Source organism: Trachemys scripta, chromosome 9 (genome assembly GCF_013100865.1).
Source record: "Trachemys scripta elegans isolate TJP31775 chromosome 9, CAS_Tse_1.0, whole genome shotgun sequence".
Lineage (NCBI taxonomy): Eukaryota > Metazoa > Chordata > Testudines > Emydidae > Trachemys > Trachemys scripta.
The window spans coordinates 100,652,246-100,678,745 of NC_048306.1; the positions used below are offsets into that span (position 1 = coordinate 100,652,246).

Here is a 26,500-nt window from a genome sequence, read left to right on the forward strand (position 1 = left end):
ATCCGTGGCCATGGGCGCCAGCTGAGTAAGGAAGATAGCGTGTCCTAGGCCTGTGGAAGATCACGCTCCCCTGGGCTTGAGCTTCCTTCACAGGAAATCTTTCCTTCTGCCTCCTCCCTCCGTCTGCAGGGCAGATCGCCCCTCCCAGCCACTTGATCCGGGTGGAAGGAAACAGCCATGCTCAGTATGTGGAAGACCCCATCACCGGAAGGCAGAGTGTACTCGTACCCTATGAACCGCCGCAGGTAAGCCTGAGATCGGCGTTCTCCCCTGCCCTCTCTAACAAAGCCTGCCCCGCGCGGAAGGGAGGGGACTTCCGAAAAGCTCTTTGCTTTAGTTAAAGGAGAATTTAACTCTTTCTTCAGCCTGCTGATCTCCTCCTCCTCCTCCTCACAGAGGGGTTTGAAGCAGGACCCCGCCAGGGTCTGAACTTCCCCACGCTCTGAGAAAGCCGAAATCCAGACCCAACCCTTGTGGTTTGCGGCCCGTCTTTGATACGATGTGATAAAAGTGTAGCTAGCGGGGGAAAGAGGAACACACAGCTCCTTCCATCTGCCGTCACCCCTTTATCACGGCTTTTCTGTGTCCAGGTCGGCACAGAGTTCACAACGGTGTTGTACAACTTCATGTGCAACAGCAGCTGTGTTGGTGGGATGAACCGCCGCCCGATCCTCATCATCGTAACGCTGGAAACAAGAGAGTGAGTAGCACGCAGCAGATCGGTAGCACTGGAGGGTGGAATGGGAGAGCATTGCCCTATGTTTGCCAGGCGACATTACTTCCCTGCTCCCATCCTGGTCAGGAGGGTTTTGTAGACTTCCTAAAAATGAGGGGGGGGGGAATTATTTTCACCCCTATTTTACAGGGTGATCCAGTGATCAGGGCATCAGGCTGAGCTCAGGAGAGCTGGTGTTTATTTCCAGCACGGACTTTGCATTACTCGCAGTGAGACCTTGGTGTGTCACGTAGCCTCTGTGGGCCCGTTTCCCCATCTCTTAAATGGGTCTGGTGACACTTGCCCACCTTTGCGAGCTGCTTTGCGATCTACAGGGGAAAAGCCCCGTCTGTGCCATGCAGCTTGGTGGAGGCAGTTGAAATGATTTCGCGTGTGTCTAGTTCTGAGATGCTCAAAGGTGGAAATTCCCGGCAGCTGCGTCGCGAACGCAAGCAGCCGTTCGGCGAGTGCAGTACTATTGCAGGGATTCGCAGAACAAGCTGAGATGCAGTGATCAGTGAGGGGATCCATTTGCGTGGTTAGTAACGTGTATGGGTGCACAAAGCAGGTAGCTGTTAGCCAGTCTCTAGTTCAGATGTGGGGCGTTCTGGTTGTGATCCAGGTAGGAGGAGGGAAAGTTTGCCCCCTTGTGTTGAGTTTCAATGTGCGAATGCATTGCTGGTCTCTGCTGGGCCTGAATTAACGCCTCCCCTCTTTCTCCTCACTCTAGTGGACAAGTCCTAGGCCGCCGGTGTTTTGAAGCCCGCATTTGCGCTTGTCCGGGGAGGGACCGCAAAGCGGACGAGGACAGCATTAGAAAGCAGCAAGTCTCTGACAGCACAAAGAATGGCGACGGTACGAAGCGCCGTAAGTAGCTGGCACAGTGGGGGAGCTCGCAGCCTAAGCTGTCAGGGCATGGGGAGCACGCCAGCTTCGGTACCAGAGCAGCTAAGATTGGAGAAGACTGAACTGGAGGATGTGGGGTGGAAGAGCAATCACCGCTCTCTTAGAAAAGGCTCTTTGGAGCGTTTCTGCTTGAGCAGTGAATTAAAACCACTCAACGTTAATTGCTCTCAAACAGATTGCCTTGTTGGTACAGCGAGCGGGCCTGCTATCCCACCAGCATTTCTGTCACTGGTAGCATGCAGATTCCCTCGCAGCACTGAAATCCTGTCTGTGGCGAATAGTGTTGCAGATATCATCCTAAATATGGAACATGGTCTGAGGGTTGGTCTGCTACCCTTCCACCGAAGGGGGACTGGACTCAAGTCTCCTGTTAAGCCCAGACATTAACCCAATCAGACAGCCCTGGTTTCCTGCGTGCGCAGTGTTTCCACTTAGCCAGGCCCCAGAATTTAGCTTGGAACAACAAGCTGTAGGGATTTACCTCATCAATAGATTCTACTTCTTTGCCACTCAACCCATTCTCTTAAAGAGTTATGGGCAATATGGTAATGATTCACTGGGAGCTAGGCAGCCTGGAGATGCTTAGATTCATTGTATTGCGTGGAAAGACCCGCTTCTTGTCCTGCGTGCAGTTAGTTGTGGATTTTCTATTTGCCCAACGCTCTCTTGTTGACTCATTTCCCATTTGTCAAGGCCATTCGTACAGTATCAAAGATATGAGAGTCAGCTCCGTACTTTCATAGCCACTAACAGATGCCTCAAGTCGCATTTACGCCCCGGCAGGTGCTGTTTAGCCAGCAACCTTTTTCAAACGTATGGGTCCTGAGCGCAGAGATCTCATTGAAAACCCAGCGGCAGTAGACATGCCGAATTCTAATCAGGCACTGTGGGGTTTTCCTTGCAGCGTTTCGGCAGAGCACGCATGGGATACAGATGACATCTATCAAAAAACGGCGCTCTCCAGATGACGAGCTCCTGTACTTACCGGTAAGCTTTGTACTGGTTTTGTTTTTGGCCCATGTTCCTCTAATTCCTTGGGCATCATCTAAATGAATTGAGGTAAATGAGCTGCTTATTTGGTTCTGAGTAAAATAACTACATCCATGATGCACAATTATCAACCGATTATTGGCTTTAGGGGCGAGCAATAGCTTTTTCAAATCTGCACCTTAAATTCACCCTTCAAGCGAGCAATGCGCAAGACCCATTGCGTGAATTGTTTAAGAATGGCTTGGACAACGCACCCAAGAATGTACAAAGGGAACAGCCTGCAGGGGCGGGTGGGTGGACTGGATGGCCTAATAGATCTTTCTCCCCTCTCATTTCTGAGTTTATGAAATTCAACCTTCCTCCAGCAATAATAGACTGGACCCTTTTCTTTCTCTCCAAGATGGATGGGTTTTTGGCTTTTATGAGCATTATCAGCACTGCCGAGAAAGTGATCAAAATGGAATATGCTGTAATAAACACACGGCAGGAATAGAAGAGCAAAAAATGTCTCTAATTGCCAATTGACTGGTTTTCTCAGTGAGTAATGTTGCCCCTGGCACTCAAAACACAGTTCACTTAAAGGAAGAGATGGGCCCAAACCAATCTCTCAGATCCAAGCACCCCTATTCTTGGGGCATGTGATATTTAAATCCAGGCTGATCGAAATCTCATCTCAAGAGAATGTAACTTAGGATTTTCTCTAGCACCTACTGCTGCGTTGTCTCAGAGTGCTAAACAGCTGGGTCTGAATTTTCCCGGTATATTCATATGGAGCCAAATGAAAGGCTTTGATCTAAACAACCCCCAGATGAGTGTTGAGTGTTCGTAATCCAGACCTGGATTGTGACGCTTCAGTCACAGCAGTTATACCCACTGTATATAACACGGAACGGCAGTTTTATACCCGGCATGTGTAGCCAGTGTATTTGCATCCTGCTCTGCTGTGGTTTGTTTGGCTTTAGCAGAAGCTCGTGGAGGTGGCTGGAAGTCCTACCCTGTGGCTTTGTAACTTTAGATGCAAGCGCTTTAGGTGTTACCTTCTCCCCACTGTTCAGGTACGGGGCCGGGAGACGTATGAAATGCTGCTAAAGATCAAAGAATCCTTGGAGCTCATGCAGTACCTCCCGCAGCACACGATTGAGACGTACAGACAACAGCAGCAGCAGCAGCACCAGCACTTGCTCCAGAAGCAGTGAGTATGGTCCCCAGCAGTTTGTTGGAGGGAGAGGAGGAGAGAGGGTTTCCCGGTTGTCCCCACACACTCAGCCACTGATGTGGCGGTGAAGAAATGCCGAATAACCTCTGTTTACCACCCTCTGGCAAAATCCTGCCCAATAGCAAGGCCTAGAGCAGCGTGACTTGTTGGTCAGACGCGGCAGGAGTAATCAGTCATCACTAGGGATGGACTCAAAACAAATCCCTGAGTCCAAACGTTTAGAGGAGCTGAGAGCTAGATCCCAACTCCGCAGCTTTCTCCTAGCTCAGTAATAGGGCAACGGAACCCTCCCTCCCACTCGGTCCAGTCCCTTGTTATCCCAGACGGTTTGCCTTTGACCTTACGAGACGCATGGCGAAGAATGGAATGCTTGCTTCTTAACCGGAATGCCCAGGCTGTCGATCGAGAGTCTTGAAGTACTTTTTGTCCAGCCACTTCCATTAACCTGCCTGCAGATAGAAACGTACTGAGCGCTGGCGACTGAGCTCAGCGATACGGGGTGTGGGCCATACTCTGTGGCGAAGGGAAAATACTCCACAGCAGCAACTCACCCACCCTTGGAATCTATCTATGAGCCGGGATTGTAAAGAACGTTTAGACCCGGCAGTTGTGCCCTCAATAAATTAGGTTTCAGAGTAGCAGCCGTGTTAGTCTGTATTTGCAAAAAGAACAGGAGTACTTGTGGCACCTTAGAGACTAACACATTTATTTGCTATCCTTGATGGACAGATGCTATTCCTTAGTGGGAAATTAAAAGGGTGGGTTAAAAATTGCAGAAGTAAAAAAGGGAAGGGCAGAAGTGCTGTGTCCGGGGGGTGTTTAAGGCAATATTTAGCACATGCATCAGGCCCCTCGTTTAAGGATATCAAAGGATTCACGAGCATTAATTTGGCGACTACTTCTCTAACTTCAGAGAGAGAAGCTGTCATTCTCCCCAGTTTGCAGCTGGGGGAAACTGAGCCACCACGAAGGCTCCGGCTTGCCCAGAGTTGTACTGAGTCAGTGACACAGCTGAGGATAGACCCCGGGTCTCGTGACTTGCACTGCTTGCTTGAGAACTAAAGCAGTCAGCAGAAAGGAGCAGTGTGTATTGTTTGCACCCACCCATGCAGTAGTCTTCATTCCTGCTAGTGTAGGTTCACCGGAGGCTGTGGGTGTTGCGTGACTAGAGGCAGCACGAGACAGAAGTACCTCGTAAGTCCCACTTGAGCCCATAGGGTACCTAGGCCTTGTCTTGGGGCTTATGTGGTGCCTAGGCCTTGTGCGTGCTCTCTGCACAGTGGCACATTTCACCCCGTGTGTACACTCTGAGTGCCAGCCGTAGTGTTATAGGGACGTTAGCCAGGTCTTGGGCTGAAATGGATGGAGCCCATAGGTCACTTGTGGGGCTTTCCTATCTACTTGGTGAGATTCCCATTACGTTTCAGCAGTCTGCATTGCGTGTTTGTCTGCGTCATAAAGGCTAGCTGTAGACACAGTCTGCTTGCACCCAGAGATACCTTTGTGGCTATAAAGATACCCCGGATACAGCTGTTTCTATATAAAAATGGTTCTGTAAGCAGAAGAGGATTGACATAAATGACACCCACCCTCTCAATGCTGACAGTGTTGGTTTGCCATAATTACTGTTTTTGTTCTTTCCGTATCAATGGGATGGGTTCCTGGCAGGCAAAGTTGGTATTTTTACCTTTAGAAACTGTCTGTGTGTGTGTGTGTGTGAGTCCATCCACTTAATTTAATGAAGCTTCTTTCAGCACGTCTCCTGGCGCTGCTCCAGTCGTGTGTTCATTTCTCTGCTGCCAAGTGTGCCCAGATACTGTGGAGAAAGATTAAGAGCTTTTAAGAATGGAGGAGGAAAGTTATCCTTCAGCATTTGCACAATACTAACACAGTAATAGCTGAGCTCTCTTGCAAGGTGGCCTATAGTCTACTGAAAAGTGCATTAAAAATATCAACTTCTTAGGCTTGGTTGGCTTTCTGGTGGGAGTACTTCAGCAAACCAGCAGTACATCAGGTCAGCTGGATTCATTCCAGCACAAACAAGCAAGAACCAGAGACCTTTAGGGATAAAGAACCAACCTATGGGTTGGTGTCTGTTACCACCTGCCTACGGCTTGGGGGTAAAGGAGTTTCCAAGGTCTCAGCAAAGGGGTAATGAAGAGAGGAAATTCCGGAGACGTTGACTCAATGACATGGTCTCGTCTATGAAATAAGGTCAAAATGAGCGAATGCTGCTAATCTGGTAGGAGAGGTTTAGTCACTGCTTGTTTATCAGGGCAAGATAAACGGTGACTCATTTGTCGGGCTGTTTTTAAAGAAAAGGAAAATACTTCTGTGTATAGAGCTACACTTTCAAAAATGTGTCCCGAAGTTGCATGCACAGTTCGGAGATTAGAAGCGACAAATTACATCTGCATTTACCCATGTGTATTGTGTGTCTGCCTCTGGTCCCATTGGTGCTTTGTGCAGCCACTGGGGCTTGCCTGCGTCTGATTGCGGGATCAGGGCCTTGGTGTGCTGCCTGTAGCTGTGTGCGCATGGCTGTGCTCTGTAATCGAGTTCTAAGCAAAGAGAAACTGATTTCTTTCAAATGACCCTTTAGAACCATAGTTAAGAGCTGAACCCCTCCACCCCCCCGTCACATTAAAAGTTTCATCTTAATCTTTAAAGGGGTGTAGTTGAGGATTGGAAAAAGCAAAGGGGAAAACCACAACAGCAATATAGTAATTGTTTAAAAATCAATCAAATGGATCTGCTTGGAAAAATACTGTACGAGCCTGCAGTTTTAATGCAAAAATGTCGGACTGCATTTGGTAGGTAGGAAATATAATTGTCTTAATATTTTGGGAGAGAGAGAAGACCAGCCTAATGGTGATCAAAAAGTATTGCATTTGACAAGGTAATCAGAAAATATTTCACTATAATCACATTTTGACAGATACCCTTCCCTCCCTTCCTCCCTCTCTCTCTCTCTGTCTCATATTGCATTCTGTCTACTCATTCTTTGATGCATGGTTTTCCCTAGTTTACTGGCATGCCAGATACCTTCATGATCATAGGTGGGGGTTTAGCAACAGTTTTCATCCTGCATATGCCACAGACAAAACCTTGAATGCATTTTTATAAGACCAATACAAATTTTAATTTGGAAGATCAGTCTACCAGCCACACCAGTTTAAAACACAGACTTGCTGCATTACCAGGGAATCCTAGAACTTAGAGATGGGAAAGACCCTTCCACCAGTTGCTGTATAGAGCCTTCCAATATTCTAGCTGTAAATGCAATGAGATTTCCTGTTTCCCCCATGAGATTATTCCTCAGTCTGTAATAGACGTGGCCAGAACATTTTCTCCAATTCAGCCAACATTTTTCAGTATTCAGTTTCGCTCCAGTACTTACTGTTCAGGTAGTGCAAACTGCCCTTAATTTGGATTGGCCATAAATTGGTTAAAGCAATTTTACAAAGTGTTCCTGAAATTAGGAGCCATCTTATCACTGTTTCCCAGCAAAGTATCTCTGTAGTATCAACATGGCCGTAGCTTGCAGACCATCGACTGGCTTTCAGTCTACGTGAGCGAGCTCCTTGTTACCTGTGCTCCAGGGAATTCATTTTTCAAGTCAGCGTCAGTGAGGCAGAGCAATCCAAATGCTTGTGCTGATCAAACTGAGGCATGAATTTGCGAAACTGTGCTGCGGTCAGTAGAAAAATAACAATATCAGTGAAGTTTCCATTCACACCTTGGTCTAGTTGCTCACCGTTAACGGTATGAAGGCTAATGGTCTGCCTGGCATGCTTTATATTGCTTTCGTGCATTGTAAGCTCCAGGCATTTGGATGGTGCTCTGACTGGAGGAATATCACAGGGAAAGGGAGCAAAAAGGTAGGGCTAAGTGGGAGGACGTAGTAGTATATTTTATTGTGCAGATGATATAGAGTCCTCCGCTCCTTCCCCCCACGCATACACCACATTTAAATAGTCTGGATCTCAGGGCTACCCTATGCATTATATTCCACTCCTGTGGCATAGAATAACCAGCCTTGGAAGGGTGGTGTTGGTGTGGTTGGTAGATTAAGCTAATGTAACCATCTTGCAATAAATTGGATTATTCTCCTGTCTGGTACCAGCCACTCTTTTAAAGTAAAACGAAGTGTGGGGTGGTCTACAGTTAGACCTGGGTTTTTCCCTGTTATGAGAGCTTTTCCCCACGCATGGCTCATGCTTGATCAGTGTGTTGCTGATCGGTAGCTGGAATCAACACCAAAGAAGTATTTGTGCCCCATGATTTGGAAATTGAATTTCCGTGTCCATTAGTCGTGGTGCTTTTTTTTCTGTTACTATCGTTCTTGGGCACTCCTACAAGGGCTGTCCGGCATGCTGAACCTTCCTATCTGAGACCCTTGCATGCAGGCCCTGAGCCACGTGGGGTTTCTCTTCCTTCTAGTCCAGACTGTGATCATGAAGGTAGAAAGAAGGTGTTTCTCTTCTGGGTTGTTTATAAAGGTCCTAAGCCTTCATCTTCTCTTTTCTCTGGTTCGTCCTCTACAGTCTCCTTTCGGCCTGCTTCAGGAGTGAACTCTCGGACTCCAGGAGAGAGCTTCCCAAACAGAGCGATGCCATCTTAAAACATTCCATCCCCCCAAACCCATCAGTCTATCCATGAACCAAGCTGGGGTTTGTTGTCCAGCTCATGGGACTAGGAACTCTGTGGTGAATAAAAACAAAAAAAAACCCAGCTTGTTAGAAACAGAGAAAATAGTGAAAACAATCTCTTGAAGGGACTCAAACTTTGCAAGAATAAACAGTTCTGCAGATCTCTTAGCTATAGCGTTAGCATTGGGAGGTCTGAAACCACAATGGCGCCTTCCTCAATGTATTTTTTTTTTTTGTAATATGTTTGTTAAAACTCTCTACTGTTACTGTTATTTGTGAAACTCGTGAGAGTTTCTCTGAGCAGGTCTCAATCGTAAAATGCCTCTTGTCTTGTTAAATTAAAGATGTTTTCACTCGGGGTGGTGGGACGGGGTTATGTTTAAGAATAAACAGCTGGGGATTGTGACCGTTGGTCAGGTAGTCCTTGTTTTAATGCTGGTCATGCAGTAGTAATGCAAGTAGTTAAAATATTTTGTACTGCTGGACAGATGGAGGTGAAAAGCACATTAATTAGCATAGGCAAGAATTTTTTTTCTTAGAAATATGACCTCCAACCTGGATCATTAATTGCCTCGCCGTGATCATAAAGAGTCTGTTCCACAGCCTGCTGAAGTCAATTGAAAGACTCATTGATTTTGTATCAACCCTACGGGGACCAGTCCAACTCCCACCGAACTCAAAAGGGTTTCTGAAGTTAACAGACTTCACTGGAGGTTGGACTGAGCCTATGGTGGCTTGTGAAGCCCCAATTCTTCTTAGAGGTGCTCGAATCAGTGTGGATCCCAGTCTAGGTACGCAAGGGTCTCATATGCTCAAGAGAGGAATCTTCTGAGTAGCAGTATCCACTGGGCTGCGTCTGCACAGTGATCTCCTGTTCCCACCAGCCAGGAGCATAAAGTGTGTCCACAACCTCCACCCCCGCACTGCCCGTGGTAGTGAGACAGAGCTAATGCGTTCGCTTGCTATCCCCTGTTGTTTCTTAGATTTAACTTATTTGATAGATTTCAGTCCTAATTCTTCTTCTGCACTTTGTTTTCCAGTCTGGGTATTTAACAAAAAAATAAAAAGCTGACACATTTTGGGGCTTAGCACCTTTCTCCGCTAATGGCCGACTCAAAGCCTTCAGGCTTCAAGCCATATCCATCTTGTGATGGCTTAATACTTCTTGCTAATAACCACCGCTGTTCCTTATTCTGTCTTGGCAAGAGCCATGTGCAACTCCTTCTCGGCGAGGACTCTTAAATCCAGGGGTGTCCATCTCAAACTCTGCCTCTCAGAGCAATCTGTGAGGGTAACTTCTGGCCCAGAGGAGTGAAGTGCCACCTCAAAGAAGGATCTGACCCCTGTTATATCCTCCTGCCCCCTCCAGCCAGAACATGACACAGAGGACCAGTGCCAACAAGAAATCCATCAGTGTCAGGCAAGCTCTGGCACTGGAAGATGGTACAAGACAAGGCAGGACAGACCTGGCTCCTAGCACTGGTCCTTGGTCTCCCATGGGGACTTGCAGAAACATCAGCCCTCTTGGGAATGACCCACTAAACCTGCTTCCCAGGCAGAGACGAGTGCTGCTGGCTTGGCCGCCCGCCTGGCACTGAACAAATGCTGCCTGGCATTGGCACCAGTGGCATCAGCACCATTCTCAAGATGAACTCTTTAGTTGCCATCACATAGGACAGGAGGGTCAGCGATCTCCAAGCTCTCGTGGTTGATCCTCCTTCCCCAGCATTCATCCGAGACACAGCAGTGCTGAGACCTCATTCTAAATTTATTTCAAAGATTGTCTCAGGCTTTCGTTTTAAACCAATCCATCCACATGCTGGTTTTCTTTCTGAAAATCCATTCTGCTCTGAGAGCAAAGAAACTTCACCCCTTTGGATGTTTCCAGAGCTTTATTCTATTACCGTGACAGAATAAAAACCCTTCTGGCTATTGTCTTATCTCTTCATTGCCATCTCTGGTGCAGCCAAAGGTCAAGCAGTCTCCTCCCAGAGACCATCCAAGTGGATCATGCTGTATCTATCAATCTGCTCCCAAACGTCTGACGTACCTCTCCCTCCCAATATTACGGCTCATTCCACTAGAGCTTAACCTGCAGCCTCTGCCTGCTTCGGGTATGTTCCCAGATCTGAAATCTGTGAGGTTCCCAGATCCCACCACTTGGCGTCCTACCTCCTCAGGAATCCGAATTAGTGAGGAAACAGAGGGTTGTGGCCTCTCTGCTCCTTGGACCCTTAGCCTGGTGGATGGGCGTCATGAGGACGCCATGGTGCAGGCATGTCTCAGCAGACGCAGCTATTCAAAAAAATCCCTATCTTGCACACTCGCCTCAAGTGGGATCCACACTGATAACTACATGTCCAAGAACCACAGTTACTATAAGGTAAGTAACCATTCTTTCATGTTGGTGAATGCTTCTTATTGACTTCAGTTGGACTGTGCATGTGAGTAAATGTTCACTAGTGTGAAGAAGGGTTTTGTGATCTATCAAGTCCAATATCCTGCCTTTGATAGGGGGTAATACTTCCCTGCCTGAAAGTAGCCCTGCCAACCATGCCATGCTTTGCAAGTGGAAACATTTCTTTCCTGACCCTTCCAGATGATCACTTAATGCCCTGAAATATGAGAGTTGATTACCTTGACAGTAGCTTGCAGAACTACAAATGTTGTTGGCCATATGCTTAGCTAGTCTCTTTTCAAAAAAAGAAAAAGAAAAATCAGTTGCAGTATTTGACTTTGTGCCTTGTGCATCAGACTGTTCCAAGAAGTGTAATAGTCTGTTGATTGAAGTCCTTATGCCTTGATATTAAAATGCATTTCGTTGGCATTGGTATTAAATGGATTTTAATGCTCCTACTTACAATCTTCCTTGGGACTCATTAAACATCATTTTAAAATAAGAGCTTCATCCACAAGGCTTTTTAATACGTGTAAAGAAAAGAAAGGAATTTGGGGAAACAAAGCAATTGGTTATAAACAAATCTCCAAACGCCAGGTAGTCTACTGTGTGTTTCATACCAAGAACTGCTTTCTTGTGTTACCGAGGCTGTTGCTACATGGATGTGTGATGTTAATTTTCAATAAACTTTTGCATCTTGGTTTATCTTGGGATTTTTCTTTTTCTGTCTGCCTCTTAATTTTCTGGGTATCTTCTTACATGATAAAATAGTTGAGCTGAAGTGCTTATGGAGATAAACATATGGAGCCTGATTGTCCTCTCACACCTGGTTTGTACCTGCGAATCTACTGGCTTCAGGGAGTCAGGCCAGGGTAAATCAGGAGGAAGCGAGAGGAGGGTCGGCTCTGGGTGAGACGCTTCTGGGCGGTGTTTTCAAAAGCGTTCAGCATTAGCCCAACTCCGCTCTCACTGAAGTGTGCGTAGGAGAAGCCTTAGATCCAGTGTTGAGTGCTTTTGAGACACCTGCCCAATAGATCCGGGCACTGTATTTTTTAAATGTAAAACCACTCTCAAACTTTACCAAATTCTCTTCTGATGACACTCCATTGACCTGAGAAGAGTTAGGCTGGTGAGAGCTTGTTACGTGGTGATTTGCATGTCTCTGGCTGCATAAACATCACAAGCAAGAGAACTGCTGCACCAGGCATCCACTCGGCCCTGTGTTGCTCATGTTATCCCGAGTCTGGCTAGCGTAAGCACCCAAACGTGTACCTTCGCTAAACCCCCAAATCCAAACCCCTTCTGAACCTTAACAAGGCATCAAGCCAAACCTGAACTTGGTGGCTGGCCTGGACTTTTATAATGGTCGAACTGAAACCTCTGATATAAATCGCCAGCCCTACCCTGAAAAGTTGGCTCTGAATTTCAAGGCTTGGAATCATTTCCCCTTGGGAGCTGATGTTAATGTTGTTTATTAACTAATGTTAGTTGTACGCATTTTGCACTGTCTCTTTTCCTTGGGTCTGTAAAGTTTATTTTGGATCTTGTCCTACGTTTGTGCCCCCAAAATACAAGGAGGTCCCTTCACGCCCTTCTGTAAATCCTATCACTGTGTAATTAGTCTGCAGTTCCTCAGGCTCCAGATACTGCATCCTGTTAACAGATGTCTTCTCCACCCAACGTAGCAAGTCTAAAAAGAGTAGGGCAGGTGGAGACTGCCTGTCTGTATGGAGGTAGGGCTTGGATGCTAAAGGTTTCAGTAGGTCATCCAGAAATTAGGGTCTTTTAGTTTAAAAGAAAAAAAAAATCTTTATAGGCAGGAAATTTATGGTGACGTCTGCAATTCCAGGTGGTCCATGAGATCACATATGCATTCACGACATCATTCACATAGAAGAAATGTCAGTTCCCAGGAATCCAGTGTAATCAGGGAGAGAACAGATGAGTGGGTTTCCTGATGGGAAATAACAGGGAGAAAGTTCCCCCTCCCCACAGGTACTTCCTGATTGGAATGCAGCAAAGCAATCACTCAAGTCCTGTAGCTCTGCCAGGCAAGTAGCTGTGTTTAGAAATCATCTTGTCTGGGAAGCTTGCCCGGTTCCCGAGCACCTTTGCCCCCAGCATGGTAGATCTCTGCCCAGCATACAGGGGGGAGAGCCTGGTCTCTTATGACAGCGTGACATGCTGCCACTGCCAGTTGCACTATTAGACTGGCCTTAATGATCATTTTCTGCATATTCCAAATAATACCCAACTCCTGATGGAATGCCATGGCTGTAACTCAAGCCGGGGACTGGGCTCTGGCACTCTCTGAATCATCCCCGATGAAATCCTGCCCCGCAAGCAGTCCAGGGTGGGGAGGGGAGAGATCTCACAAGCAACTCCCCCTGGGCAGGCCTATTACAGAAGCATCTGTTAATCCTGGCTGGAGTGAGGCTGTTTGCACTGGAGGGTTTGGAGAGGGTTTGGTTGGTTACCTTCTAGGTTTGGTGCACGAGGAGGCTGCTGGTTTGAGTCTGGTTTGGAGACTTGTTGTTTGAGGCTGAGACTTTTCCAGAACAGCCTAAGGGATTTGGACACCCGATTCCCATTAAAAGTAACACCAGCTGCATATCCAAATCCCCTAAGCTGCTTTTAAAATCTCAGCGTCCTTAGAGATCAGAAGCCCCTACTGTCTCCGCGGGGAACTTCTGGTTGTAATTCACACCTGGAAATGGAGGGTCAGCCTGATTCTGTGAATCCTCAGCAACCCGTTTTTAAAAGGGCCAATGTAATAATTGTTCCCTCACTCGAAAACTGTCCCAGTGCCTGCAGCCAGCCATCAGTAATGACTAGTGCTGGTCGAAACCACGTCGTCACTTTTTTTTTTTTAGTGAAAATGGATGTTTTAAGAATGTTGGCTCAGTAGAATATTTGTATCTAAAATAAATAAAACAAATAAACAAAACAAAAAACTCTGAACATTTTTGGTAGACATTTTCTGGGTTTATTGAAAACCAAAAACTGAATTTGTAACGAAACAAACTCCCCCTCAAAACATTTCAGTTTGTTCTTCCAACAACCCCCTCCCCCCCCCCCAAAAACCCCCCTTTTTTCCTTGGGAAATTTGTGGTTTTTTTAATTATTTTTCAATATTTCCTACTGAAAAATAGATATTTTTCAACAAGCTGTCCTAGCGTCACCCCTGTGATACCTGTAATTTATATAAAAATAGAGCAGATAACCCTCCTCCCACGATACACGCAAGACTTGGCTCAAGCTCCTATCTGCTCCATAAGCTTCAACACCCTTAACCTCTCCGTTACTTTGCAGGACTTCCATGCAGTCGCAGTCGTCTTACGGCTCCAACTCCCCACCACTCAGCAAGATGAACAGCATGAACAAGCTGCCTTCCGTCAGCCAGCTGATCAACCCCCAGCAGCGCAATGCTCTAACCCCGACCGCCATCCCCGACGGCATGGGATCCAACAGTAAGGGGCTGGCTCTTTCTCTTGCTCGTCTGTTCTTGCTCCCCATTGACCTCCTGGTGTATTTGACGAGGGGGCTAGGAGTGGGATGACATGGCCAGGTGATCTCTCTCCATGTCCCAGCACCCATCTCCGTTAGCCCCTGTCTGGCAATCACAGCGGAGTGGCCCAAGATTTCAGGCCCAGGTGGAACCACCTTCTCACTCAGAAGGGCAGTCCGTCCTCCCTCCAGTCGGGGGGTACATCTATACTGTCGTTGGGAGGCATAATTCCCAGCTTGGTCAGACAGACGCGTTAGCTCTGCACGTCATAGCGTGGTACAAATGGCAGCACGGGCAACGGCTCGGGCTCGTCGACAGAGTCCAATCCTGCCCCACCACCTGGCTTGCTGCGACCATGCTACCCGGAGCATTGCTAATGCGTGTCTGTCTACGCGAGCTGGGAATCACACCACCTAGCTGCTGCGTGCTGTGGACGTACCCTGTGGCATGTTTGTGGGGGTGGGGCAGAGGAGGCATGCACGGCTGCTTGCCCATACTGTCCCTGCTCTGCAGAGAGCAAGTTTCAGGCTTCAGGGCCGTTGATCCAGCTACGTAGACCCAATGCAAGTCGTGGAGCAAAGCCTGCTGCCCTCGAGGCAGTACAGGGGCACAGGGCTGGGCTTCCGGAGATCTGGGTTCCTCTCTCAGCTTTGTCGCTGACTGGCTGTCTCTCACTGACGTCTCCATTTCCCCATCTGTGACGTACGTGTCCCGCTTCTGGAGTCACTTTGAAATCCCAGGGTAAAAAGTGCGGGGTGTTGCAGGCCTGCCTTGCTGCTGCAATAACCTCTTCTGCTTTTACCATTCAGTTGCCTCCCCGTTCCTTTTTTAAAGAGAAGGTGCAAACTTGTCTCCTTGGCATAGCTTTCCCTGGGTCCATGAAAACTCTTCCTAAGTTCAAAGAAGATCTGTGCTGTGGGCACCTCCGATTGCAGTCTATGGGGCAAAATCCCAACCACGGAGCGGTGCTGGGCAGCTCTGCTGATCCAGATGCAACTTAGGGCTGGGGTTTCAGAGGTGCAAGACTCCCTGTGACTTTCTTAGGGGGTTTCGTGTCTCTGAAAACCAGGTGGTTCGGTGTTTGTATTGGGTTGCCCCGCTGGCTTTGTCCTGTCCACTGTTCCGCTGCAAAGAAAACTGAGAAGCCTGCGGTTTGCTTAGGTTTCCATCCAGCATATTTGTGCCTGGAGTTGTTCCCTCTGCTCCCTTGCCTGGATTATCATCTACAGTTACACTAGTTAGGAGAGAAGAGTTGAGAGCTCTCCTGACCCAAGATAACCCCCCTGATACAGCACACTGGGGTGCTTTATGGTGGCTTTAAGACTCCCTCTGAAATACGTGGCATTTCTGAGTCGGGGAGCTGCCCTTGAAGGCTCACTGGGCTGGAATTCCGATGTAACAATTCTCTCCCTTTGCTTGTTTCATCTAGTTCCCATGATGGGCACCCACATGGCAATGACCGGAGACATGAACGGTCTCAGCCCTACGCAGGCGCTGCCTCCTTCGCTCTCGATGCCGTCAACGTCTCACTGCACCCCGCCACCCCCGTACCCCACAGACTGCAGCATCGTCAGGTGAGCGGGAGCAGGCCGGTGAGACCCAAACCCAAGGGGCATAACAAGGCCTCGTGCATCAGGGGTGAAGTGTATGGGCCACACGGTCACCTGGGCTCTCTCTCCTCCCCGTCTTTGGGGCTATCGGATTGATCCTCCCTGGGGAGGATGAGAGAGGAGCGGTTTCCATAGAACACATCCAAGGGGTAGGTGGTCCTTGGCGCACTGACCGGTAGCACCGTCCACGCCAGCGTTTCTGTGCTTCTCAAAGAGTAATCGAATAACACTGACACCCCTCCCACTCGGAGGTAGGCTCAGCAAGTAGCATCATCCCCGTCACACGGGAAGGGAAATGGGGGTTACAGCCTGGGGCCTACAAGGCTGATGAGAGGCCTCCACCCCCCTTGGAGTCGTCAGTAGTTGAGATGCTTGGTGGGATCAGTCGGACTGAGGGGATTTTTCTCATGGTCCCAAAATAAGTCTCTGTCAGGGCTGGGGCTAGAACCCAGGGGCTTCTGACAGAGTCCTGCTTCCTTCTTGGAGCCCAAACACGTTGGCTAATGCTTCCTTTAGCCTAACGCTGACAGTTAGGCACGGATATGTTGCTTAGAGGCGCAGCTGTGTGTGTGTAATGCATTTTAGCCCTGGATCTACTGAGCGAAGCCCTCTAGCCACACACTGCGTGTCTGCCGGGCAAGCGCTCCCCGTAGTGAAGTACCTCTGCTCAAACCCGGAAGGACTCCCCCTACGGGGGTTTGCTCTCCACCGCTTGTGCTGCTCCCTTACCTCTCTGCTCAGGTCACCGCCTACCACCGTGGCATCCTGGGAGGTCTGCTAGGCACTGGACTGAGAGCCGTCCCATGGCAGTGCTGTCTGGTGTCTACTGACCTCAGCCATGCTGGAGGAGGGGACCCCCCTGGGGGAGCGGCTCAGCCTCCCAGTGTCTAGCTGCTGCAAGGTGGTCGAGTCTTTGGTTATGCTATGGCTGGGCTATTGCAGCCAGGGTGATCCTTTTTCTCTCTCCTTCCCTTCCCTCCTCCCCTGCAGCTTCTTAGCGAGGTTGGGCTGCTCATCCTGCGTGGATTATTTCACGACCCAGGGGCTGACCACCATCTATCAAATTGAGCATTACTCCATGGATGTAAGTAACAGTCCCCCTTTCGTTTGTTCGCTCTCTCCACCCCATTGCTTGGGGCCGGGCGGGTCAGAAATCCAGACTCCATATTTATTAGAGAGAAAGAGAGATTTTTAAGGGCAGCTAGTTTTAATCCAGTCTATTGTGAACCAGAGAAGGCTTTTGAGGAGGCTGAGCGACCGAACCCAACCCCGGTGCAGTAGGATATTCGCTTTGCCTGGTGCAGAGTATTTTGGCCTCATGGTTGGCTCCAAACCCCACACCCATTAATTCTCCAGGTCTTGGTTTCCGTTTATAAGGGCTGGAAATACCTTGACTTACCTGCAAACGGATGATCTCGAAAACAAAACAAAAAAATAAGTGGCTGCCCATACGTCGTCTGCATTTTTCCTCTCCCTGCCTCTGTTTCCCAGCCTGACTCTAATGATCTTGCCAGGTCGCTTACTGCTAAACTCTGGTCTGGTGCCACCTGATCTCCTTTTACCCCTCCAGTGTGGCTTCTTCTGCCAGGTTGCTTCCTCTTGTCCACTGCTGTTGCTCTCTGCTGGCAGGCTGCCCTCCCCTCTGTCGCTCCCCAGGGCTCAGCCAGGCTGGGGTGCTGTTGCTTTTCCAGGATGGGCCGCTCTTTCCCCTCCACGGCTGCAGCTAGAAGAGCTGATCCCAACTCCTTGGCTTACCCAAACACTGGCTTACCCAAACAACCGTGACCTCATTGAGCAGCTGGTGCCAGGCTTACAAAGGGAGGCTGAGTCCGCCCCCGCTGTGGGCGAGCAAGAGAAGTGTCGGGATGTGTAGAGATGGCCGCGGACACCAGGCCCTCTAATTCACATACCCATACCGAACTTTGTGGTGGTTTGGACCCAGAGCAAATTTAACAGCTGAATGGAACTGATCTTAGCCCAGAGGCCAGGCGGAGCCCAAACTGAACTCTTCCAGTGAGTCAGTGCCACAGAGCTCAGATCAGAGCATTCCCGGAGTTGGGTTTGGAGGATGGTGATGGGATAAGTGGCTCTGTCTGTTCCTGGGTGAGGATCAGTGTTTCTGTACAGCCCTGGAGCCTTAAAATCCCCCCGTTCTATTTAGGGCTGTGTATCCTGGTGATGGCCAGGACGCTGCCCTGCATGGTGACAGCCATTGAATAGCGCTCGGTTCCTGTTTGAAAACCAGTTCAAAACCAGCTCCTTCTCTCTGGGGGGTGGATTTCTCAGTCTCCAGGACGGTGTGACAAGCTGCTTTGATCTCCTTTAACAGAGGCAGTTTTCAAGGCCAAGAGTTTCAAATATTGGAACGCAAAGTGAAGGTCCTAAATCCATTCTTCGGCTTACAGAGAAATGGTCAGATTCTCAGACATGCTGAGACCTCCCTGCCTCTCCCATGGCACGAGCAGCAGAGCTCCTGGAGGCTGTTCTGGGAGACCAGACTGAAGAGGGTTTAGCCACTTTATGCCTTGGTGGCTAGGGCCCGAGCACTCGTTTGGTCTTGTCTCCTAGCGTTGTTTGTGTGGCCTCCACAAACGTCCGTTCAGGAAGAGCGATCCAGAGAACTGCCCGCTCTCTGCCTCTGGTAGTATTCTAACCCCTCGCATCCTGGGCCATAGCACAGTGATTTCAGCAGGAGTGGTGGCTGGGCAGCCAGGAGGCCATTTCCCTGTATGTCCTGGGGAGGCAGGGTCTGTGTGTTGCACCTCAAGGATGGCTGGGTCCAATGAGCCGTTGCTAAAGGAGATGACCTCTTTGCCTTCCAGGATTTGGTGAGCCTCAAGATCCCGGAGCAGTTCCGCCATGCCATCTGGAAAGGCATCCTGGACCACCGGCAGCTCCATGACTTCTCCTCCCCTCCTCACCTCCTGCGCACCCCCAGCGGCGCCTCCACCGTCAGCGTGGGCTCCAGCGAGACCCGGGGGGAGCGGGTCATCGACGCGGTCCGCTTCACGCTCCGCCAGACCATCTCCTTCCCACCCCGCGACGAGTGGAACGATTTCAATTTTGACATGGACACTCGGCGCAACAAGCAGCAGCGCATCAAGGAGGAAGGGGAGTGAAGCCGCCATGGCTCTGCCACCCCCCCCACCCCACCCACGAACTACTCCACCCTTCCCGTGTCTTCCTCCACTCGGACTGTACGTGAGGAGAAGGGCAGAGGAACCTTACTCTAGCTAGCTTGCCCCTAATCCTGTCTCAGCCACGTTCCTGGGCTAGCGGCCTCCATCGCGTAGCCAGGGAGAGAGAGGAGTGAGGTGGGAGGACGGGTGGGATGCAGTTAGTGTTTTTCTCCATTGCTGTTGGCTTTCCTTTGGGGAGAGGGGAGCGGGGTTTGTCTTTTGGCTTTTGAAACCTACGTGCACGGGCGCCCTGACCCACACCTCGTACTTCTCATCCGCTCATTCTAATTATTCTTTTTGTAATGCGAGAAATGTGCATTGATACAACAGAAAAATCATGGGGGAGCCCCAGAATGCTGCACTTAAACGGCACTTTTCTGCGGAGCGGTGCACGTCCTCCGTCCTCCAGAGAGGCAGCACGTGCACCCTGCTGAGCAGGCCCCGTGCTCAGGTGAGCATCCCACCTGCCAGCTACTTCCCCGTGCCTGTCCTTCCCCGGCGACTGATCAGGAGAAAATGCCCGCTGCGTCTCTGCCTCCGTTTCCCGGGTTTCTGAATGTATGTGAGCTCTGTGCTCCCCAGAGCGCGCCTTTCACTCTCCCAGACCGCCTGCCCTCCTGTTGGGGTCTTTCCTGTAGCGGTTTTGCATTTGATTGTTAAGAGGCTTATGAACAAGTCTTAGGCGGGTTTGTAGCTTGGCAGGCTGGGGAGAGGAGGACACAACGTTAAATCTCCAATTAAATTGAAAAGGAGTAAGTTAAAGGCTACAGGCCAATTTGTGTGGCCGAGCTACTGTAGGCCCAGACAATGCCTCGTTAAAGCTTCTTTAGGGTAGAAGGGTTTCCTTCCCAGGGAAGCACAGCCATCCTAGAGATGCCCAGCATAGATTGAACTCTGCTTCACTGCCCATAATTGCCTTGGAACACGTATTTCCAAGGCTTTGTGTGATGCCATGAGTGTTAACTGCTGCACAAAGTTGTGTTTACGTTTACAGCGTTAAAACCCAGCTGTTGACCTGTTGGTCCAGCAGCAGTTGTGTTGTTTGAGGCGAGGATACGAATTACAAATAACAGAAGCTGAACCCAATGGCTGTTTTCTCGTGCGGATTGGCCAGTTGAATAGAGTCCGTTTCTAATACGGAGGAACACGTTTGAAATGAACAGCGCAGCTCCATTAAAGCAGGCTTTCTTTTAGGGCAAGCCTCCATTTTGACAGGTCAGAATACCACAAAGGCAACTTCTGAATGAGTCGCTTGCTTTCCTGCCATACCACAACTCAGTGCCGTGCATTCAGTGCTGCGGTACTGCGTCCAAGCAGAGCCCAGATCTTCTTAACTTGCATGTCTGCTCGGGTCTTTCAGTGACTGCCCCTCAGTAACTCCCAAACACTGCCACGCTCTCCACATGTATTCTGAATAGCTCTGAAACCATAATGCGAGACGGTTACCCAGTAAGGTCTGTGTATAGATATTTTTTTTTTTTGTATGTGTAATTTTTGTTCCCTGATTTTTACTTCCTCTTGGGTTACCGGGTCTTCCAGAACCACAATAAGGTGTGTGTTTGTTTTTGGTTTTTATATAGTGTAAGCATTTCCCAGTAAAATACTGATGTACCTTTATAACATGATGGCTATGGAACAGAGATACTGTTTGTATTTTCATACCGAGATTCCTGTTACCTTGATGCAGTTGAAAGATGGGGGAACCTCAACCCTGTGATCGTTTTATTTTGTAACACTTCAAAGAGGAGAGTCCTAGATTTCAAAGTACTTCAAGCGCACAGCGTGCAAACTTGCTACAAAAACGGGGAATGGTTCTGCTCCTGATTCAGTGCAAGAACCGATTTGGTGGTGCACGGTTAACGGGAGGAAAGCATTGGCACAATTAGTTTGCAGAATCATGGGGGTGAAGTAGGTTTGCCCCTCTTCACCTCGGTGGTTTTGTGATTTACGTGGCAATATTCTTCTGAGCTGATGCAGGATTTTACAATAAAAGCCACTGATTGTAAAGCTACTGACCGAAAAGTGAATGTAGTAGACACTGAATTAGATTTCTCAGCCTCTGTGCAAAGAGGGGCCTTCAGCCCTGGTCTTTCAATTCAGCAGTGAGATTGATCTTTTCACCTGCGGCATCGTTAAAGATGTAAATATATGCTGTGAAAAAAATCTTCTGTGCATCTCTCCTGTGTACCACTATGGAGCCCACTTTGGTATAATCCTGCATCTTCAAGAGAGTTTGAACTGCTGTCGCTTTTACCCTCCCCCGAATAGCTGTGATTTTTGTTTTGTTTTGTTTGTTTTGCTAGATCAAGCCTATGGGTTAATTGAGCTGATGATCTGCCAGTGCTTGTAGCAATGCTGGTGTTGCCTACACCAAAGGCTTGTGTGTGTTGGAACACCCTGTTGAAGCCTATGGAAAATAAAAGCTGAATTGAAAATGAGACTGAATTTCCAGACCTTTTCGTCTTTCTCTTGCGCCTTCCCAGAGATGCTGGGTGGCGATGCATCCCCTTCACTGCCACGCCAGGCGATCACTTCCTTGAGTTTTCGAAACCACTGCTGCCCGGCCAGTCCTGGGGACCCTTTCTATATTCATGGAATCATAGAGTTTAACTCCCAAAGGGACCAACCAGTGTGACCTCCTGTGTGTCACAGCCCCTTTCAAATTTCACCCAGTAACCCCTTTATTGATCCAAATCATTTGTGGGATTAAATCATAACTCGCCATGGCTGGATGGAGAATCCCCCACTTCCTTTGACAGTTCGTACCCTCGCCGGTAACTGTGGGCCTTATTTCCCGTTTGGATTTGTCTGGCTGCAGCCTCCAGCCAGTGGTTTACTTGCGGAGAAAGCTCCTCCAGGAGCTCTTTACCACTCACTCCACTTTGGGATAAGCTAAGCGCCCAGAGCTCTTTAAGTCTCCCATTGTCAGGCATTTTCTGCGGCCCTTAGATCGTTGTTGTGGCTCTTTGCTGCGCCCTCTCCGATCTTTTAATGCCCTTTTTCACGAGTGGGCACCAGATCTGTGCTGCACACCAAACGTCTCCGCACTGGCAAAACAAGCAGGAACAGGAATGACGGCCTATATCTTTACTAGGAGGATTACACAGTTGGCTGCTTCTGTTGGCTGAGTGCATTGCATACCTAGGAGCTCCATCCTGCTCCCCCCCCAGCTCCCTGTGTGTCACCCCCCCATTCCCCTCTATTTCCAGGACACTCACCCCCTCCCTCATGCCAGGGGCCCTGTGTGTCCTCCATTCCCCCCTTCTCTCCCATGCCAGGGTCCCCCTCCTCCCATCCAGTGTGATGGCAACGGGAGCTGAGTAATTGAACAGCGACTGCTGATGGGCATGCAAGCAGATTGCTACGGCCACTCTCCCAGCCTCCCACCTCGCTCTTCAGTTTGTCTCCCGCAGGAAGCTTCGGTGTTTGCAATCCAGCCACAATACTGAACAGAAGATTGGTATGTTTTGGCCAAGAATTCACTGAATGACTAGGCAGACACAAAATCCGACGGTTTTGTGGGACAAATGAGGTCTTTCAATGCACAGTTCAAATCACTCTTTTTTTTTTTTTTTTTTTTTTAAGTCCAGCTCGTATCTGCTTGAAAGAAGTGCCCTGTTCCTCCACAGTCTAACCCAGCAGGCTTTCTGTAATGATCACATCACTGTGCATACATTTCAAAGGAATGAGAGCTGTATTTTGTGTGCCTTGTATATATTTTCTTTCTGCACACGAGATGAACTCTTGTCTAGTTTTTTTGTGGGGGCGGTGGGTTTTTTTTGATTACACTGTGAACACTGATCTCCTGGGATCATGTTATTTCTGCTGTTTGGAGTGAGGTGGTGCAAGTCTTTAAAAAAACAAAACTTGCCACTCACCACAACATGCAATAAAATCTCCATGCAGAGAGAAATGTCTTTGCCTTGCTCTTCCATAGCTCTACTGGGACTTGCATGGAATGACTTGAGGCCACGGTACCAGAAGTCCTGTTAATCACTAATCCAGCACGGCCACTATAAGCAGTGGTGGTTCTCTCATGCTACCATCCCAGTGGTTCATTGACCTGGGACAGGGGAATCTGATGATGGACTGAGGGTAGCGCAGCCTGGTGCAAAGTTTGCCTTTCTGCTGAGGCTGACGCCCAAGGCGCTAGATGAATCACTCTAGGAATGGACCGAGACCCAGCAGGGTTAGCTGTCTTGGGCGATTACCAGCCTCTGCCGGACTTTGAGCAAGTGACTGGAATAGGACAGATGCAGGGCATCATCCCCTGAGCCATCCAGTCCCCAGAACTACCAGTGCGTCTGTGAGCTCCAGAAGTGGAAAGAGGCCGGCCGGTCCACTCATATCCTCTCCAGACGTAGCTTAGTCTGTGCTGGGGCTTGGCCTCTGTGTCAGCCCCTGGTGCAAGCCCCGAATGTGGACGGGGTCAACTGCTATCGGCTGCATTTTACAGTGGCGCAGCGTTAGCCCTGTTTCAGTCGGGAATCCGCTTCGGCACTGCAAATAGTGGCTCTGCTTGTCTGCCAAGGGGGTCTCCGGGGGTTTCCTGAGCACATCAGCATTCATTAGAGCTGGGGTGTTGGCAGAGCCTGGATTTTAAATGTCTGGGTGTGTCTGCCATGAAACATGGTGAGATTGGTAAGTAAGGAAACTAATCCTCAGTCTGTCCATGGGCCAGCATAATGCAAGTACTGGCTCTGCAACTTTCCCCCGTGGTGCTTTGCCAGGGAGGGCGAGCCAAGCTTCTCCTTTTGAGTCTAGAGGCCTTTTGCATGGTGCTCAGGAAGGGGTGAATGGCTCACGCCTGACTGGGTGAGAACGCTACAGAGAGGGTTGCTGCTGCTCCACAGGCTAATTGTGCAGTGTTGTCTCTTGACTGATGCAAGAATACAAACAACGGGTGGCTATAGACGGGGGGGGGGGGGGTGCAAGGAAACTGATTGCCCTGTCCAGCTGGCATCTCCCCGATGCCCTGCCGCTTGTTCACCTGTGTGATCTGCCCGTCTTTGTCGTTACGGCGATGCCTCGCTTGCCTGGCCCATCCAGGTGAAGATCCGGCACGCCCGTCTCCCATGAGCATTCCTGCCCTCGCTCCCCCAAGGGGAGAGCAGTTCGTTCTGTCCTTTGGCCAAACGCCTTGATTTCCTTGTACACTCTGCTGTGGGATTATGTATGTTTAGCTCTTGAGAAATGTCAGTCTTCAGCTGTCGTGTAGGCATGACAACATGTTGCTTAGAATCCTAGAATATCAGGGTTGGAAGGGACCTCAGGAGGTATCTAGTCGAACCCCCTGCTCAAAACAGGACCAATCCCCAGCTTCATGAGTTCCTTTCCCATGGCTCTCAAAGTCCCATGGCTCTCAAGGTTTCAGCCCCTCACACACAACTCTGCGTTGTTCCACTTCTCCAGGTGAAACCAGGAGCACTGGACCTGTGCTGCTGGGATTTGAACCCACAGCTCTAGGTCACCTAGGTGTGCCTACCCAGAGATTGTAGGACTAAGCCATCCCCTTCAGCGTATGGGAGTTGCTGGGCTCTATGTGCCGTAGCAGTTGTGATGCATTGGCTTCTATTGCAGAGCCTAGGCCTGGCTCTGCAGTAGATGGAGCCCTTGGCTTTCTTCCATCCCAAAACGTTTGGGTCACAATCTCTAGCTTAGGGTGAGACCCCCCCCCTCGGTTCGTAAAGCAAAGTCCTCCTCGGGGAGCGGCTGGGTTGTGTGCAAAGCATTATACCGGGCACATGGCCCATTTCCCATGGTTTCTATTGCCCATACTGTCGTAGATGTTCTCATTGCATGTAGCAGTACGGCGGGCGAGGTTCTGCAGTCTAGTGTCTTGGAAGCTGTTGCAGAGTCCAAAGTGCCAGTGCCCCTAGGGAGGAGGGAGCAGAGACGGCTGCTCATCCTGCTCGTGACCTGCAATCCACCTCCAATTTGGGGTTAGCAGCAAATGTGTAAACAAAATCTCTTCCTGAAATGGAGACAGCCAGAGAATGGAATCCACCCACACCAGGCACCTCCTGGTACATTATCCCCTACCTGGTTTTATTCAGTTGAGACTCAAGAAAGACAGAGGTGAGTCTGTGTGTGAACACCGGATGAGACACCCAGAGGTACATGTCTGGTAAACAAACCCCCTTCTGCTGGCTATGCAGATAGTGCCCCCTAGTGGAGCGACAGCAGCCTTGAGACAGCTACTCTGCTCCTGCAAATGCCGCGTGCGAAGGTCTTAGCAAACTGCTTCGCAGGGGGTGGCGAAATGGAGCAAAGACACTTGTTGGCTGTGCTAGTCCAAGCGGGATCTTAAAGTAACCGGTACCATAACAGAGGCGTTGCCAGAGCAGGGAACTGCCCCAACGTCCGAGTGGAATTCGTACTGGTGCAGAAGACGAACATGAGCCTGTGGCATGATCACATAAAGCAAGGAAATGCTAACATGCGTCTGATCTCCCCAGCCAAAACTAAAGCCAGGCGCGTACGAATATTTCTGTCCCAAGCTGCAGTGCTATACAGAGCTAGCGCTAGCCACCTCTGCAATGTAAGGGTGGGTGGCCAATGTTTGGCTAGGAATTTGGCAGCTCAAATCTACAGCGAATAAAAATTCCAACCCGAAGAACGGCCCCAGGGGCACAAGCGTTCAAGCTGGAGCAGTGAGATGAACCAGCTTCTTATTCTAGCTTAAGCCCATCTTCTCCTGGGGTTACCGGTTATGAGAGCTGCTGCTTTTGCAGCATGCCTACGTGTTACACTTTGGGTTGGGAGCGGATTTAGTGATCTTGTCAATAGAGAACAGCAGCACGTATTCCTTATCAAGGCATTTGACAGACCTGAACGGTGGGTCAAACAGCCCCGTGAAGAGGGAGGGCAGTGGTAGCATTTAATATCCCCATTTTACAAATGAGGCACAGAGGGGCCATGACTTGTCCAGCACCACAAAGGGAACCCAGGTCAGATCCAGGGCGAGAAGGTGTCTTTGTTCACACCACTCGATTTTTCTAATAGCAGTGTCCTGAGGCAGGTGCTCTACAAATCTCCGCTGCACCTGAACCCTGTGCCTGCAACATCCCCAGCTTTTCTGCTGCTTTTGAGTCTTTACCGAAGAAAGGCCGTGAGCTGTGTGGCCGTTTTGTGATGTGGGACACTCGGCCGGAGGATGGGACCCGAGATGGGGCCAGCACAATCTCTCACTTGAGACCCAGGGCGGGATTTGAGCACTTAATTCAAGTTCAATGGCTCCAGTAATAACAACATGTGGCCAGCCCCGGCAGCCTCTCCTGTGCCTCCAGCAGAGCATTCCCCATCCCGGATCCACAGGGCGACGTT

The 26,500-nt window shown here is 49.4% G+C and overlaps 1 protein-coding gene across 2 annotated transcripts in view; it reads left to right on the forward strand.

Annotated features, from left to right (window-relative positions):
• The window catches only part of TP63 (tumor protein p63), a 112,280-nt gene extending 90,673 nt beyond the window's left edge, over positions 1-21,607 (forward strand). Inside the window, exons 5-13 of one of the 2 annotated variants that reach the window (XM_034782591.1) lie at positions 130-245; positions 591-700; positions 1,446-1,570; positions 2,526-2,608; positions 3,667-3,803; positions 14,190-14,347; positions 15,815-15,959; positions 16,986-17,079; positions 18,818-21,607. In XM_034782591.1, the coding sequence (XP_034638482.1) occupies positions 130-245; positions 591-700; positions 1,446-1,570; positions 2,526-2,608; positions 3,667-3,803; positions 14,190-14,347; positions 15,815-15,959; positions 16,986-17,079; positions 18,818-19,114 (1,265 nt within the window). In that variant the 3' untranslated portion in view covers positions 19,115-21,607. Of the gene's footprint in view, positions 1-129; positions 246-590; positions 701-1,445; positions 1,583-2,525; positions 2,609-3,666; positions 3,804-14,189; positions 14,348-15,814; positions 15,960-16,985; positions 17,080-18,817 lie in introns of both variants that reach the window. The other variant, XM_034782589.1, reaches the window with a different exon arrangement.
• Positions 21,608-26,500: the final 4,893 nt, after the last annotated feature.